At 41.2% G+C, this 16520-nt stretch overlaps 1 protein-coding gene across 1 annotated transcript in view; it reads left to right on the top strand.

The window, feature by feature from the left end:
- The first annotated feature begins 13448 nt into the window (after positions 1-13448).
- The window catches only part of DMD (dystrophin), a 1317358-nt gene continuing 1314286 nt past the window's right edge, over positions 13449-16520 (top strand). The window contains exon 1 of the mRNA XM_052795054.1: positions 13449-13611. Within this exon, the coding sequence (XP_052651014.1) occupies positions 13515-13611 (97 nt within the window). The 5' untranslated portion in view covers positions 13449-13514. The remainder of the gene's footprint in view (positions 13612-16520) is intronic.

Raw genomic sequence — 16520 nt, 5'->3', positions numbered from 1 at the left:
GAGAAAGAATCATATGAACTTAAAGTAAATTATGTAAATGAAACATTTATTCATTAGTAATGAGTTTTGCACAGCTGCAATAAGTATTCCCCTCAAATTTTAAGATATATTGACTAGGTCACCAGGAACTTCTGCAAGTTACTTAGCATACTAGATAAGATTAAATTAATTTTACTGTCTGAGTTGTGCAACATAATAATTGTGGAATTACATGACTGCATTTTCCTCCCTTACATTTTTTTCTTTTAATTAGAAAAATAAAGTGCTAAAACACCCATTCAGAAAAACAATAAAGCACATATTTAACTGTAATACAATTTATTCACTGAGATGTGTGTTTGTTGTTACTATAGTCTTGCATGCTTTGCTGAACCAGAGCCTTAATGAATAAAACAGAAATTCTAATGAGGTCAACCAAAAATAGCAAAGGACCTAATAAGCTGCATTTTGGTGCAGCTCTGTCTTCCTTTCCATCCCTATTGATTACAGCTGGCTAGCTGACTCCACCTATTCAGCATTCACTGCAGGACTGGAGCAAAAATCAGTCTGTAAGAACAAATGGTTGCACTTAAAAAGTAATTTGCCTGCATTGTACATATATATTCTGATACCACTGTTACAGCTGTTAATGTTACATGGCTGTGATAGAAACAAAATATGTCAGAAAAGAACCCGAACTTTTCTGCCTGGTAACTTTTGCAGCTGATTCACTGAGATAGTCCAGAAGGGGCAATGTGCTATGGTGCAGCGCTGGCTCTAAAGGATCTGGGTTGCAAAATGCAGGCAGACTGGCTCCCTTGGAACTATTCCAGGGCTGGGAAAGGTATGGATAGTTTTAAGCCAGATCTACATATGGAGAAATATTGACTTTCTCCATACAGATTGTCTACCTTCTGGATTAATTTATGTTTAAACTGGCAAACCTAGTATTGAAGTACTGTCATTTTTTTATAAATGTTGTTTGCAATGCCCTTATTTTGATAATGAAAAAAGACACCTTGCAGCAACAATTCTCATTCTGCCACAGAGGACAGGAAACAATAAGTCTGTTCTTAATTATTTCAACTATTGTGCAAAATGCTTCAGAATCAAGCAAAATGTGAGACCGAGACGTTAAAAACATTGCCAATGCACTTCATTCCTCAAAAATTAATATTATTTTCTTTTTGCTCTTTCATCAAAATTCAATTAAAATTATTTTCCGTTATGAAGCTGAAATAAAACATTTATGCATGTTAGGACCATATTTCTAGACTTCGAATGGCAAGGCGTGAACATCAGTCAGACGCAAACATGCAGGTCAACCCACTTCACCCCCGGATCAACTTCTCTCTTGTGTCCAGGCAGACGTGGACACTGAAAGCTGACTTGAGAGCCGAGGGCTCCATCCTGCTCTCGCTTCACATCACAGCCTGTGCAATGCCATTAATGCAAGTCACCCCTATCCTGGTAGGTGTTGCGTTCAACTCGGTGTTGCAAGTTGTGTGAATAAAGACTGTCCGCATGAATAGCAGTGTGGAACATATTTCTGATTAAAATAACATATCAATTATGTCAATATTTTGTTTCTACTATTCTAGACAGTTTTGATCCTTCCTTTAGAGGGAAAAATGGAAGGGCATATGAAGGTATATTCATGGTATTGTAACCTTGAATCTCAATCCTACAAAGATATAGGAACCTGTTTAGTTTTCTTATGTCGGCACAAATCCTCTATTGTTACAAATTTATGTTGCTACACTGAAGTGATTTTCCAGCTCCACCTGTGAAATACCTGCCTCTCATACTAATTCTTTTAATGTCATGGACCTGAACACATGTATAATTATTTGAGAGAGCTGCATCTCCATGTTTTGCACAGATACGTTTCATCTCCCGATCTTCACTTTTGTCTTCTTATATTCTGCTGTAGAGTATTTTTCTTGTTCTTTTCCCGGGGGAATGATGTTTGCTAGTTTAATTCTTGTCAAAGATGATTACATTAATTGACACGTTAGATGGACGCATTTAAAAACATTTATGTTTCCAAAAATACATCAACCCGAATGTAAGAAATGTGACGGCTTTTTTCTTTCATTGATTGTTTCTCTGTCAGAAACCGAGGCTGAAGGCTTAAGTTCTCATTATGAACAAACATGATGTTCCTAACATTGATTCTCTAAATGGCCCCCTAGATCCCTGACGTCTCCTTGGGCAGATGGGGTCAATTTGTGAGTAATCTTGCCATACGAACGTGAAGACTGCAGACCCCCTTGCCCTTCTGCCCGGTGGGTCTCCACCTGCCTCCCTCCTCACCGAGGCGGCTCTGGGGACGTACGCGGGTGCCGCCGCTCCGGGTGCCGGGCGCCGAGGGGAAGGTGCCTCGTGTCTGCCCTGACACAGCAAAGCAAGCGGTCTGTGGGCTGGCATCTGTCAGTGCCATTCCTTCGGTTGCGGGTAAGCTTATGGCCAGCGGGGTAGAGAGAATAGGGGTCATAAAATAAGCTGAGCGTGAGCCTGCGAAAGCATGGCGCACGCAGAGAGAGAGTTGTATGTTTTTATCTGTATTCCTTGGAAAGAGACATTCACTTTAACTTCAAAGTGTATTACTTTCTGGCCCATATGTATGATTTCCATTCTTTTATAAAAATAAGTGAGTAATTCCTAGGGTTTGTTGAAAAAAACCTAAACAAACAGAAAAAAAAAAACCCAGTACATCAGGAGAACAATTTTATGACAGAAAATATTGTTTTCTGTAAACGGAAATGCTTTGTCAGAGGAGATTTTAGGATCTTATGAGTTTCAGAACAATTATTTTTGACTTTCTCATTCGAAACTTTCTCTTTTCATCCCAATAATGTCAAAATATTTCATTCTGGAATTGCTAAAATGTTTCTTTTGGTATATTGTATTGTAATGTTTTGGCACGATGAAATATATCTGAATGGTAGCTAAGAAAAACATTTTGGCAATGCCACTACAGTGCTTTCATACCAACACTATTTAAACTTTCCATTGCATGAACTAGTTAGAGAGTTGCATTTTTTAACACAGTTCAGGATAAAACCAGTAAATTTTAGAATTTCCCATCAGATCTAATAAGTATTTTAAATTATAATGCAAATAAATCAATAAAGTAATATTTGAGTGGATTCGTGGTGGGTTTTTTTCTTTCTTTCTTTGTCTCTTTTTCTTTTTTGTTTTGTCATTACTCTGGAGTGGATCCTACAAGGATTTGTTTTTTCACATACTTGTTTTAGGCCCTGCCATTAATTTTATGGCAATTAATAAACATAAATTAAGCGCATGTGTATGATGGTTATTAGTAGTAAGTATAAATACTGCTTTTTTTCCAGCATTGGAACTATTTGAGAACTTTGTTCTCAAATGGGTAAAGCAAATCGAATGACACAATTATTTAATACCAGTGCTGATTTCAGGGACATTCAGTCCCAGAGGTAGCAGTGAGCAGAGATGTGGTAGGGAGATAGTCACCTCGTGTATACAGAGTTTACTGTACAACCTGCTCAGTGTGGTTTATACTCTTCTTCAGCCAATCTTCTCATTAGGACTTTACTCTTTTGATTAGTCCAGAAAACAGAGTTGGACTCTGCATTTGCTAATGTTGACTCCATGCATAAACACATTTGCAGAGTAAGAACCTAGCTGCCAGTTTCCTCACCAGTAATGCAAAAAACTGTTGTAATATAACAGTTGATAGCAAAAGGGATATTGGATGAAGAATAAAACATTATAGAGCTGAAGGAATGGTACTAAGAAGTTGAAATGAGAACCCTTGAAGTTGCATTGACTGCTGGATTTAAGCTATCCTCCTTTGCCCAGTTGTACTTCAATGGTGTCACTGTTACCATTGGAAAAGGGTGATGTCTTTCTATTAATGATTTCGTTTTCATCAACCCCATTCGTACGGTGAGTGTTTGTTTTTGCAGCCATAATGATGAAATAAGTGACTTGTAGCTGACAGGCTGAACTACATAACACGTAAAAGATTAAGAGGTCCAACACACAGCTACGTACCCACATTACCATCCTGCCATGCATGAGGAGGGAATTAAAACTGCTGGATGCTGCCCAGGTGATACTTGCCTGCCACTACTCCTTAGTTACGCATGCAGTGTCTGTGTCTCCATTTTACTCCTTTTATTAAAATCCAGAAAGAAAAAAACACCTGTATATTAAAGAATAATATTGCATTATAAAATAGATGTCACGGGCAGTTATTTCCTAACTCTTCGGCAGACTCTGCAAAGAACTAACCTGGACAATGGTGGTTTAGTACCAGTTTTTTCCGTACAAAACAGCAAGAGGATATTCAGAGCCATTTTAATTTCCAGCTCCATGATAACCTCCTAAGTTCCAACAAAAATAAATGGCAAGAATGAAGAAAAATACCAGCATATATATGTATTGAGAGATCATCTTACTCCTGAACTTGCATGTGTTCTGTGTTTACCTCATTGCAGTGGGACAATAAATAGGTGGAAATAAACTATTTTATTTTACTTTCTGTTTGAAAAGCAAATTGATGTATGCATGAGGGAAGATAGGTTACACATTTCCCAAGTTGCTCGTTGCTCTTTCTTTGAATGTCTGCTTACACTCGTATGTGCATTATGCATCTGGCAGCAGACTCTGAGCCTTACGTGATTTTAGCTTGAAGCCTTCTGGTGCAACAGAGATAGTAATTCGTGGTGCTAGCTCCAAAAAGATGATCACGTTGGACAAGCTGCTCCCTGTACAGGCCATATCAACACCGCTTTGTTAGATCTTTTGCAGTGCAGGCAGCAACCTCCAGGGTATGATGCACCCTGACTCCATCACCCCAGAAATGCCCATACAACCCACAGCACTCTTTCTTTCATAACCCGTTGAAAATTATGGGAGAAAACAGGAGGTTTCCTAGTGAGGAAGAGGCCTCGTTCCGGGCATGGCAAGACCTTTGGGACAGACCGACAGCAGGAGATCGCAGAGTCCCTGTGAAACAGAGCCCTGGCTGTCGCTCTCCGCGGAGCTGGACGGCGTACTCCGCTCCACTGCAGGCGTGCCGACGGCGAGCGTGCGCGGCTGCGGGATGCAGACGGTTTGCCTTTGCAACATCAGGACCGTGCCTGCTTGGCTGGGGCATGACAGCAAGGCACGGTCGGTCGGGGTGGTGAGCCTCGCGACCGTAACGGCGTGGAGAGGGCAGGAGAAGTCGGGTGTAAGCCAATACTCGTTACACGTTCCTGACTCTCTGTCCTTTGGTTTAGCCTGTGGGATGACCGTGTTAGATTGTTTCTGCAACTTCGTAACGATACAATACCATCCATGTAGCCCCTTAATCCCCAAACTCTTTAACACGGTCCGCCACCTACATGTTGTGAGGGTCCTGAGGGCTCCCCCAGCCCTCCTGCCCCTGCCCAGCCCCACGGCTCCCCTCCCCACGGCCCAGGACCCCACGTCAGCCCCCCGGGGCCGTCAGCCCCTGCCCCAGCTCCCCCCGGGGGGAGCTGCCCCGCTCTTGCCCTGCCCCGAGATGTGTAAGAACAGTCAACCGAGAGTGTATAAAATTAGGTTTGTCCTGAAGCGTTAAAGGACCACGGCCATGCTGAGCGATTCGTATGTAAAGTGATTTCTGACTGCGCGCATTAAGTTTGCCAGCAGAATACATCAGTGCTTTGCAGAGATACAACTATGCCTGGGTTTCCTTTAATATTTCAAATATAAGAAATTGGATTCAATGCACAGGGCACATAGCTTCCTTACAAGTATTTCAAAGTGTAAAATACTGTCTATAGTGTTAGGAGCAGAAAAATATATTATTGAGCTAATATATAAGTTGGCCAGGCTTGTTAATATATTTTAATCATGAACGGATCCGACTAAAAGCTTCCTTTTAACTCTGCAGGTAATTGAAGAATTTCACAAGAAAAGAATGACCTCTTACTGTGTTTTTCCTGCGTTTCTGTCGAGAGGAAAGATTCAAATGCTTCTTTCTAACTTCCCCAGTCCCTTTTAGTCATTAGCCTTTCAATCTAAATGCAATTATTTAAAACATTTTGGTGGAAATCCCTCTACAATCACAATGATTTATCAGAACAGTTGCTTCACAGTTGACAGGTCAATTTATAGATACACTAGAGGATGACAATAATTAAAAAGCCCTTGACAAAATGTCATTCAAAAATAGGTTTTTGTTGCATATATTTTGAATGTGAATTTAGTGCTTGCTGAAAATCCCTGACAGTCAGTCGGGGAAGATGAAGTCTGACATTCTCCACGGAGAAGCACTTGATTGCAAAAACTCCAAGTGGAGCCTTGTTCCAAGACTAGTCTTAAAAGAGGCAGGTATTTAGTCTCCATAGATACATAGCAGTCCTTGGATTTACTGGGAGAACCAATATGAGAGTCAATTAGTTCCCATTTATACTGTGGCTCGGTAACGTGCAAACACAACTTGCTCGAATTGGATTGCGGCTGCACACTAATTTCGCACAGACAAGTGAACAATCATGTACTGGTAATGATTATCAGCTGCTGCTGAGCTACGCTAGATTTGTACCAGAGATCTGAAAAGTCTTTGAAAGCCTTGCTAATTAACCTCACATTAAAAAGGCCTCTATAAATTCATGCAAACCTGAACTGGCAAATACAATTTTAACAACAATGGAAAATTAGATGAGCGCTGTTCCTCTACCCCTTCTCCTTTTCAGAGGTTTAACCATTTAAGAAAATACCATATATGTGTTATGCTCCATTCTCAAGCTGCAGCCCATCCAGCTTATCCAAAGATTTACTCAGCTCCAATTTTTTTGCTTCTTTAAAAACAATTTCATGAGTCCCAAAGGCTCAATTTCATTAACATTGTGCCTTAGAATGACATTTTCCTTCTTAGGCAGTAGTGCTTATGAAAGTAAACCAAGCGAAATTTTACCAACAAGGACATGGTGAAACAGAAGTGCTTGATCACTGGCTTTTTTTTGCAACCTTTTGCCAATTTATCTAGAAACCGGTACTATACTTAACATGGTGCTGGGTCATTTTGATGAATGCTTGTGAATTTTCTGCTTCAAGTGTATGATACTCAGATCCAGACTTTGTATTTTCATTTGTGTTCAAATGTTCATTATATAAATTCACTATTGAGGTTATTACAGGACCACTATCCACATGGGTTTTCTACCTCTACTCACATTCCTAAACAGGTGCATTTACACATATGCAATACTAAGAAAATGGAGAGCGAAACTCTAACTCGAACTTGTGAAGGATACTCAGATAAGAAACTCCATTTGTCACTCTCATATATTCTCATTTTCCCTTTTCCTTTCTTCCCCTTGCATTTTTGCACAATGCCCCAAGACTTCCTGCTCTGGTGTTCTTTTGACTGAAGAAAAAACATTCTTCTAGGCATAAAGAACAAACCATAACCTGTGCATATAATAATGTATATGACAGACATAGTCATCCATTCTTTAACTGTATCTCTGTAAACTGTAGCCCCAGCAGATGTGCCCAAACTATAATGAAGGATGGGTTTAAAATGAGACCAAATCTAGGTCGCATTAAAACCAATAAGACTTTTGTCCTACACTTTAAGGGGAATCAGGAATATTTATGCCAGGAAGCGCAACGTTGCTGTGCCAAAAAAAAAAAAAAAAAAGCACTCCGGTGTTTTAACCAACTACTACAATGCTATTGAGAAGACTGGAGTATGGGAGAAGAAAACATTCTTTGAGTTTGGTGACATCTTGTTTTGGGTAATGATGAGGGCTCTCTGGAAATAAAACACTTCATGCATGAATTGGACATTCCTTGGATTTGATTTGATGGGCAGTTGTGTCCAAGTGTAGGTATACTTATACTAGATTATTTGTAATGGATTATAACACTAATAGAAATAGCATAAAGATTTGGTGAAGAATACTTTTAAAATGTTAAATAGACTATTTCATTGAAGTCTGCCTTGTAGGCACAGCAGTGTTGAATTCAGATTATTGTGACAATCTGGTTTTGTCCACAAAAGTTTCCACCAGGCTTTCCGAGAGAAAAAATTTCAGACACTCTGGCTTTGGGAAAAGGTCCCTAATGGTCCCTAATTCTTATAAATTAGACATGAGAACTAGACACCTAAATATCTTTGAGGATAGGGACCTAAATATTTAAGCATTTACTGCATATGACAGTATAAGCCAAAAGATGCCTAATGATAGCTATGAAAATGTAATTAGGCACTACTTCACAGAGAGTGCTTAAGTCTATGCATGAGGCAATGCTGATTGCCTTTGTAAATATGGTTATGAGTGCTGTAACTGAGAGGTTATTTTGTAACTTTTTAGTGGAAGGGCTTTAATACAGGATACGTCATTGTGCAATAAATAATTCTTTTTGGCATTTATTTTTATTTAGTTTCAGTTACTTAAAGGCCTTTTTATTAAAGACCCAGCATACATTTTTCTCAAGAATTAAGTACACTAAAAATCAAATCTAAAGTAAGCATTTCACAGCACTGTTTTATATGTATAGCTTTATAATAAATCTTCAATTTTACAAACACCATAGCAGAAAAAAATGCAGAAAAAAAGGCATAAGACTATCCATCACAAGTAGTTTCATGAGGAAGGCCGTGACAAGATTTTCTGCAGTTTGTACTAGCATTTGTGTTCCCAGGAGGTAAGCAGGTCACCAATTTAGTAAGTACTTATCAGTAAATAAGCTTTCAGTTTTTTTACTGTATTTAGAGTGCTGACTTTCAGTTTTGCTTGAACAGATTATAAAACTAATTCTAAGATGAAAAACAAGCTTTTTAATCAGCTGTGACAAAAAACTATATACAGTCTTGAATAGCAGTTATGAAAGATGGAAAGAAATTACCTCTTTATTTTCAGTACTAGTAGAGTCTCATTTTCCATTTATACTATTTGATTCTTGTTAGATGAGGGAGTTGCCATAAATTAGTTACAACAGTTGAAGTCTGTAACACAGCCACAAATCCTTTTTGCTTCAAAGCAATCATTTTAAAGCATAAATTATCACAAGGAAAGCTTTTATGTATTTTTTCTGACTGATTGTTTATTCATTTTGATTTATAAAATAATTAAAAGATAATGTGAGTATCGGAATCCTACATAGCCAATGAACTGGTTTTAATATGGGATGGGTCATGCACTGTGGGCAGAATAAATAATAACTTTTTTTTTTTAGGGGAGAGAGTGTTTTTCTAGATTGAGTTTGACTTTTACCAACAGCTCCCTTACGTAGCTTAATCAAGCTGCAGAAAAAGTTCTGAAGTATTCCAAATGGCCTAGCAAAGCCACAATGTAACGTGAACTATTGGAAAAGGCATGCATGATTTTGTAGCATTTTAAAAAAAACTTAATCCAGAATACTAAAATTCTCCTAAATTTTTGGACCTTCTCTCACAAGGAATACAATTACCAACCTGAAAGTCAGGACTTCTTCCCATATAAGCTTTTGGTCATATTTTAGTACTTATTATGTTAGATATATTAATGAAAATGGTGGATAAAGTCTAATTTTGAACAGGCAAATGTTTGTTCCAACTCGTAGTTGACAATGAGCAGCCACCTCAACATGACAAGCAACAAGTCTGTCTTTGAACACGCACCTAAAAAAACCCAGTATATTTCAGTGGAATCAAAGCATAGATATGCCTCTAAGGGAAGATAATTTGTCACCCAGCACTGCTAACCTCAGACTCTGAGCATATTTTAGAGTCTATTATTGAGTCAATAGTTTGCTGAAATGGGCTTTTAATAATATTCAAATATGGCACTAAAATATATTGTTCATCCTAAAACATAACATCTAACTGAAGGCCTCCCTAGTATTTGAATTAACCAGCCCCAGCTTTTGACAAACAACTAATCAAATTGTTTTAATAGCATAAATTACAAACACAGATGAGATGTTTTCCATGGGTGACTATAAACTAAGTGAAATTTGCTTTCTGGAACAGAAATCAACTAGGAATAGTTGCCAGTTAGTGTTTAGCATCATTGATCCTGAACATATTCTCTTCATCCCTAAGTAACAAACAAAGTACATGCTACATATGCATGTATATACACACATGCATACATACATGTAAGTATGTGCACACATGTATGTATGCCCAAAGAGCAAGATTTTCAGTTACATGTTGAAGATTGGCTCACAAAACCAGCAGATATTACTTTTTTTTTTTAAACACAGTTTTAAAAAAACTGTTCCTAAGTTTCAGAAATGGTAGTTTCAAGTATGGTTCAAAGGTTTGACATTTTTCAGAATTTACAGAGTGTGTTGAATGTAGTTTCTGCATCGCTACAGGCATCAACGTGATCTTTTAAGAGCCCTGCTCTGCATCTGAGCTTAAAACACAAGTGTACTATTGCTCAAATCAGTGAGAATAATTTCAGATGCATATGATAAAATATCGCAAACAAATCTCTTCACTATTTGGCTGTTGTGACTTGACAAAGACATTTACTGTGATATTTAGGGGCCTCAGTAGAAAAATCTCTTCATGTTTAGAATAATTGTCCTGGGAAAGAAGTGTATAAAGCCTTTTTTTTCTGTTATTAACATTGTGGAATAACTTTATCAAAAGAATGTAATACATGTTGCTTTAGCGTCTTACCTTGATTTGGACTTCAGACGTTTAAATACTTAAGAAAGTTTTGTGATTACATCAGCTTCCTGGAGACCTGCTCTGTTTCAAACCAGAATTCTGTTTGTGGGGAAACAAGACCCATAAGCAGAATGATAACAAATGCCGTATAAAATACTGCAGAAAGCAGGGAATTCTTACTGGAGACTCTCAAAACTTAACAAACAGCAGTGCTGCAAACATATATGCGCGCGCGCGTGTGTGTGTGTGTGTATGGGTGTACCAGCTACTGTTTGCAGAACTGGGATGCAGATTTCTTACTTAGCCCGAAAACCTGAGGTACTGCACACTAAGGGACTACGCCTGCTTGTAAAGTTAACCAAATCTGCTAAGACTTCTAGCATCGAAGTTCTGCATACAGTCTTGCTGGATCTGTAAAACAAAGTAGAACAGATTCAGCATTTAGTTAAGATAGTGCTCCTACTGTCGTCAAATTACAGTAATGAGATTTTGGCTACTGATACAGGTAGTCTGGAGTGACAGAAGTGTCAGTCATGAAATTTTCGTTTCTGTCTCAATTGGCTTCCTTCTACATTCCTCTTATGGAAGAACAGTGATCAGAACTTGGCCATAAAGAGGCAAAATTATCTTCCCTCCATTTTTCCCTCGGGAACAGACAGATGATGAGCTGGAATAAGAAGAGGGAAGCAGCTATACTGTCTCCCCACGTGGGTTTTAAAGACAGAACAGACAACGTATGGGAAGCTCTGGATCAGCTGTTGAGGAGCGCATGAATCCCATTTTAAATCCTGCAATGCTATGCATATTATGGGGGAGAGGAAGGCATGTGCAAACTGCTATATCTTCCCTAAAGCCCCAGAATGCAAAAAGAAAGTCCACTTAAAAATGAGAGGCAGAGATTGAGCAAACAAGATGTAGGGAGACAGACACAAATTACCGAATGTCTGGATTGCCGTGGGACGGGGAGAATCTAGCTGATAGCTTGGGAAAAACTTGAGGGTGGGCGATAACAGGGTATTAAACAGAATGGTGCTATTGGAGGAGAAACTGCAGACTCTCCTCGCTAGCTGTAGTGCTGTAACCCAGCCTGCAATTTGATCTCAGTCAGGTTTTCTAGCAAGAACCCCTGTGGTGGGAGCCAAAATTGCATCACTGGAACTCAGAGTTGGCACACACCAGGGGTGACCAGAGGGAATTGAAAATGGGAATATGGACAAAGAAATACGATATCTCTACCCTGAATAATCCGAGGACAATTTCATGCCTTTTCTGAGTCTGAGTAATGCTTTTTTATTATTTAAGGCTGGCAATACTTCATTCTTTTCCCACTCACTTTGTTGGAGTAATAAACACTGATCATCACAAAGCAAGCTGAAAGATACTTTTGCAAATATCAGACTGTGCAAAACTTCCCACTTACTTCATCTCATAAGACTCTTTACAAATGACAAGAGGGTAGAACCCAGCCATGAAACACCACTTGTGTGGAGGGTGTGCCCCACTGCTTCACATGGGGACAAGCCCCTTTCCTCAGGTTCTGACTACCAGCATGTGCCTTGCTGCCTATAAAAAGTCTTCCTCTAACTGTTGTTTGTCTCTGACCTGGTTTTCTTACCTAGTTTTATTCTATTTAACACTGCTATCTTCAGACAAGTACATTTCTTCTGATATACTCTGGCATACATGGAGATTCAAGTCCTTTATCTACGCAAAGTACAAGTGAAAGCATACATCCTTTGTACAGCTTATCTTTAATTTCCTGTCCCTCTCCATCTGTTTATGAATTATCTATGAATTGGTGTTAAAAGCTGAGAAGGAGTTAGGCTGAATTTGTATTAAATATGCCACATTGTTGTCCTATAAACTTACAAATAAAAATAGGCAATTATCTGTCTTCTTAGTGTCCATATTTTAAGGCACAGTTTTTAAGAGCTTGGATTTCTGTCACAGGGAGAGCGGGTATTTAAATACATCCCAACACATTTATTCCCTGTGCCTGGTTGCTTCCCCCATGAGGTGGTGCAAGCTACTTGGGGGCCTGGTGAGGTGAGGGAAACCGAGCATAAAAGGCAAGTCCTGAACGTCAGTGTGGAAATAAAACTGAAGGGAAAGGAATAAAGGTGGGCTGGAGGCAACCGACCAAATTATCGTTTAATGGAAGGGGGCGAGGAAGCAATGCCAGCGGGAAGCGTTTTGTCCCTTGACTGGGATGACAGGGGACTAAGCTGCCCCTCTTCCGTATCAAACACGAGGGGAAATGTTTTCCGTGTCCTTTTTTCCTAAAGACGGATGAAAAATTTGACAAGCCTGCAGCTATCAACGGGCTATCACTGAGGTGGCTTCGCAGCAGTGCCCGATTAGGTGTGCAGGACCTTTACCCCTCCAAGGACGGATGATAAAGAGGGGGACGACGACCAACTCTGCTCCATTTGTTCCCCGACACCGGGCTCCCAGCCCCGCCGCCCCGCCGGGGACTCTGCCGGGGGAGTCCTCCGCGGGGACCAGCACTGCCCGAGCGGCCATGTAACAGCTGTACGGCCCCCCCCAAAAAAAAGTTGACCCCCTTCCCCGCCACCCCACAGCGACACGGTGCCTCAGTCCCCATCCGTGTGTCGTCCCCCCCCCCGGTACCGCGCAGGCGGTGCGGTGGGGGCTGCTCACTCATCCCTGCCCCGCGTGGGGCCATTTGCTCGCTAATTGCTCCTCTCCTCATCGACCGCGCGGGGCGGGGGCGGCGGCGGCGGGGGGGGGGGAAGGCCGGAGCCGCCGCCCCGGCGCTATTTCAGGGCGGGCGGCTCCGCTCCGCACCTGTCCCGGCCCGTCCCCGGCTCCCTCCGCCCTCACCCCGGCCGCTGCTCCCCCGCCTGCCTCCTTCTTTCCCTCCTCAGCCCCGCGCTCCTCGGGCATGGCTGAGGCGGGACGCCCCGGTCCCGCTGCCGCCGCCGCCGGGGGGGACGAAGCCGCCGCCGATGAGTTCCGCGATATCATCCGCAGCCGGTCGGGTAGGCGCCGTTCCGCGCTCGTCTCCTCACGGCGGCCGCGGGGCTCGCTGAGGGGCGGGAGGGGAAGGGGGGGGGGGGGGGGCTCGCCGGCGGGGCGGCAGCGCGGAGGGAGGCGGGCTGAGGGCAGCCCCGGCGGGGGCGGCAGTGAGCTTTTTAAAATTATTTTTTTATTATCTCAACTTTTCCTTGCGCTGTGCTGCGTTGAAGGGGTTCGCTCGCTGGGCGAATCGCGCATCTCGGTGTGACAGGAGCGACGTTCGTGTCCCTCTGGCAACACGCGAGTGTCGCCGTGCGTCGTCGTCCCCCCCCGGGTGTCCCCCATCTTGGGCTGTGGTAAATGGGCGGGAAGGTTGTGCCGCTCGCGTTAGCGGGGCAGGTCGTTAAAGCTGTAAATGGAAGCGGCTGTAACGCTCCCCCAGAGGATAAAGATAAAGTTTCAGGTGCCCGGGCTCTTTTTGCTTAGTCCTGGAAAGAAACCAAATCCGTGGTAGTAAAGGTATTTATAGACCATTCAGCATTTACTCATTTGCAGCACAAGTGCATGTGGAGCTACAAATTAAATTAACTCTTCCTGAAGCTGCGTGTGCTTGCGCAGTAAACAAGCCTTAAAATAATGGTGTCCTTACGTGGTTAAATGACCTTTTAAAAATGATCTGTATCGTATTTGTTTTAAGAAACAGCAACAGAACAGTTGCCGTGTATCAGGGAATAATTAGAGCCGCTATGGGAAATTTAACTTTGAAAGTGTTGGGGTGGTAGAAAGCAGACCTTACATTTTCTGCGACAGATTTTGTGAACGTTGTTTTTACTCTGGTAGTGTAAAGACACTCTTGCAGCAATACTTGGTGCTTTCCCACTGAAGTCTCGGTGGTGCAATTCCTGAAGTTCTTTTTGCTCTTGTGGCAAAGTGTTTCTTCTAATGTTACCAGCCTACTCCGTTTCTCATACTAACTGCTTCTCCTTCAGCTTGGCATTTAAAAGGACAAGTATTGCCCTGGTGGGAGTGGGAAATTGTGGGGTTGGGTGGCTGTTCAGGTTTTTTTAAAGACCTGCTTTTGGCTCCCATGTTATGTCTTTTATCTAAGTTTCTGCAGCACGAGTTGAATGTGAAAGAAAGAAGTGGTTGGTGTGCTGTCTCCACAGTCATTCCTTGTTAGGCTGATTGTGTTACCTCTTATAGCAGCACGTGTTCCCCATTCCATACTTGGCTCACTTACAGATCGGGGGGTGTAAAATGCAGGATGGGTACAACACAAAGAAAAGCCCCCTGCATTTAAAGGATTGTCCTGTCGGTGTGTAACAGTGTATTTGGGCAGTTGCTGGTTGGAGGTGAGACAACTTGAAGGTTGACAAAAATAGTATCTTCAGGTCCATGTGATTTCCCGAAAGTGAAGTTGCAGTTAGTAACTTTACTGTTAGGTGCTTACAACTGTGAGCTGAGAGTGCTTTCTTCCCACTCTTATTTTTTTTTTTTCCTGTAGCTAGTAACTACTTTCAATGTTCAGTTTGATTCCCATTTTAAAAATTCATAATTGAGAACAGACACTCTCTGAAAAGCTAAACAGGATATGTTACCTATGTGTTTCCTAATTATCCCTTATATTCTCTGTTTCACTTGGAAAGTCTGTTTCCAAATCAACTTCAGTGGCAATACGTTAGGTGTATGGTATCATAATAAGTCTAAGATCTCAAATGGCTCTGAAATGTTTTTCTGTTTCCTGCTATAAAGTAGTATTAGAATTTAGATGTCAGCAGTAGACATGGAGCAAACATTTGTGCTTCTTAATTGGACACAATTCCCTGGTCTATTCTCTATGATGAATAAGAAACAGGATCAGTTTAAGGATCATAGAATTGCCCCAGATGTTTATAAGCCTGAAGAGATGAGAAAATTCAATTTCCATGGTGATATTCATCACAGGTATACTTTTTTTTTCCCCGGCAATATACCCCACAGTGATCTCTTATTCCTGCTTATCCTTCATTGTTACCATCTAACTTTTAAATGTGTTGCTTAAAATCTGACTATGGGTTTAGGGAGAAATAACATATAACAAATTAACACAGCTGTTAGCACAAGTGAGGTGAGAAGAACTTGAGATGGTGTTTGCAAGCCTGAGGATAGGTTCATTTTGGTTTGGGGTTTTCTGTAATCTATTACCTAGGCAAGGCATTTCTGGAGTTGGGATGTGCCATTTGTTTGGACACACATTCACCTTGAACAATTTTGGATTGGAAGTTTTAGGAGGGCTTCTTGGGAGTGAAATGCTGGCACAGCCTCCTTAACCATGTAGTAATAGTGAGGAGGCTAAATTGTTCTCAGGAGGCACTTCCTAGACCTGCAGAAGAGATTTTGTGATCCAGTAGGGAAGTTCGTGGTGACTGAAAGTGAAGCTAGTGCAGTAAGTCCTTGGATATTTAGGGCATTGGATAACAAAGGAGCTTTAAAAGAGATTGTATCCCACCTGGTTTTTGCTCTGTTTATATTAATTTCATGCTTCAGGGGTCTGCTGCTTTCTGGAATGGTGTGGAGGAAATTTTTGCCCTTCTCAGTACAGAACTTGACTTCTGGTAGGTGCAGGTTGTGCTTTTTCATGAAACTGGAGAAAAGGTAGGGTAGGATATGTTGATGTACTTGCCATATAAAAATATTCCATACTCCTATTTTCTGAGGTCTTATTCAAAAGCTCAGAGCACCAATATTTTAATAAGGTGAATGGGTGGATGCAGATAGCATTAATCTGGGCATCCTGCTGTCAACTCCAGGTAAAATAATTGGAAAAAGTTATGAGGATTCACTTCATGTAAAGACAAAATCTTAAAGCTTGTTAGCACAATTTAAGGGAAAGCAGGCTCTGTCAAATTTTCTGTTAACAAATTGTCTTGATAAAGTAATTTCTCACAGAATA

The sequence above is a fragment of the Harpia harpyja genome, chromosome 8, assembly GCF_026419915.1.
Source record: "Harpia harpyja isolate bHarHar1 chromosome 8, bHarHar1 primary haplotype, whole genome shotgun sequence".
Classification (NCBI taxonomy): domain Eukaryota; kingdom Metazoa; phylum Chordata; class Aves; order Accipitriformes; family Accipitridae; genus Harpia; species Harpia harpyja.
This window is presented reverse-complemented; position numbering and strand designations above follow the sequence as displayed.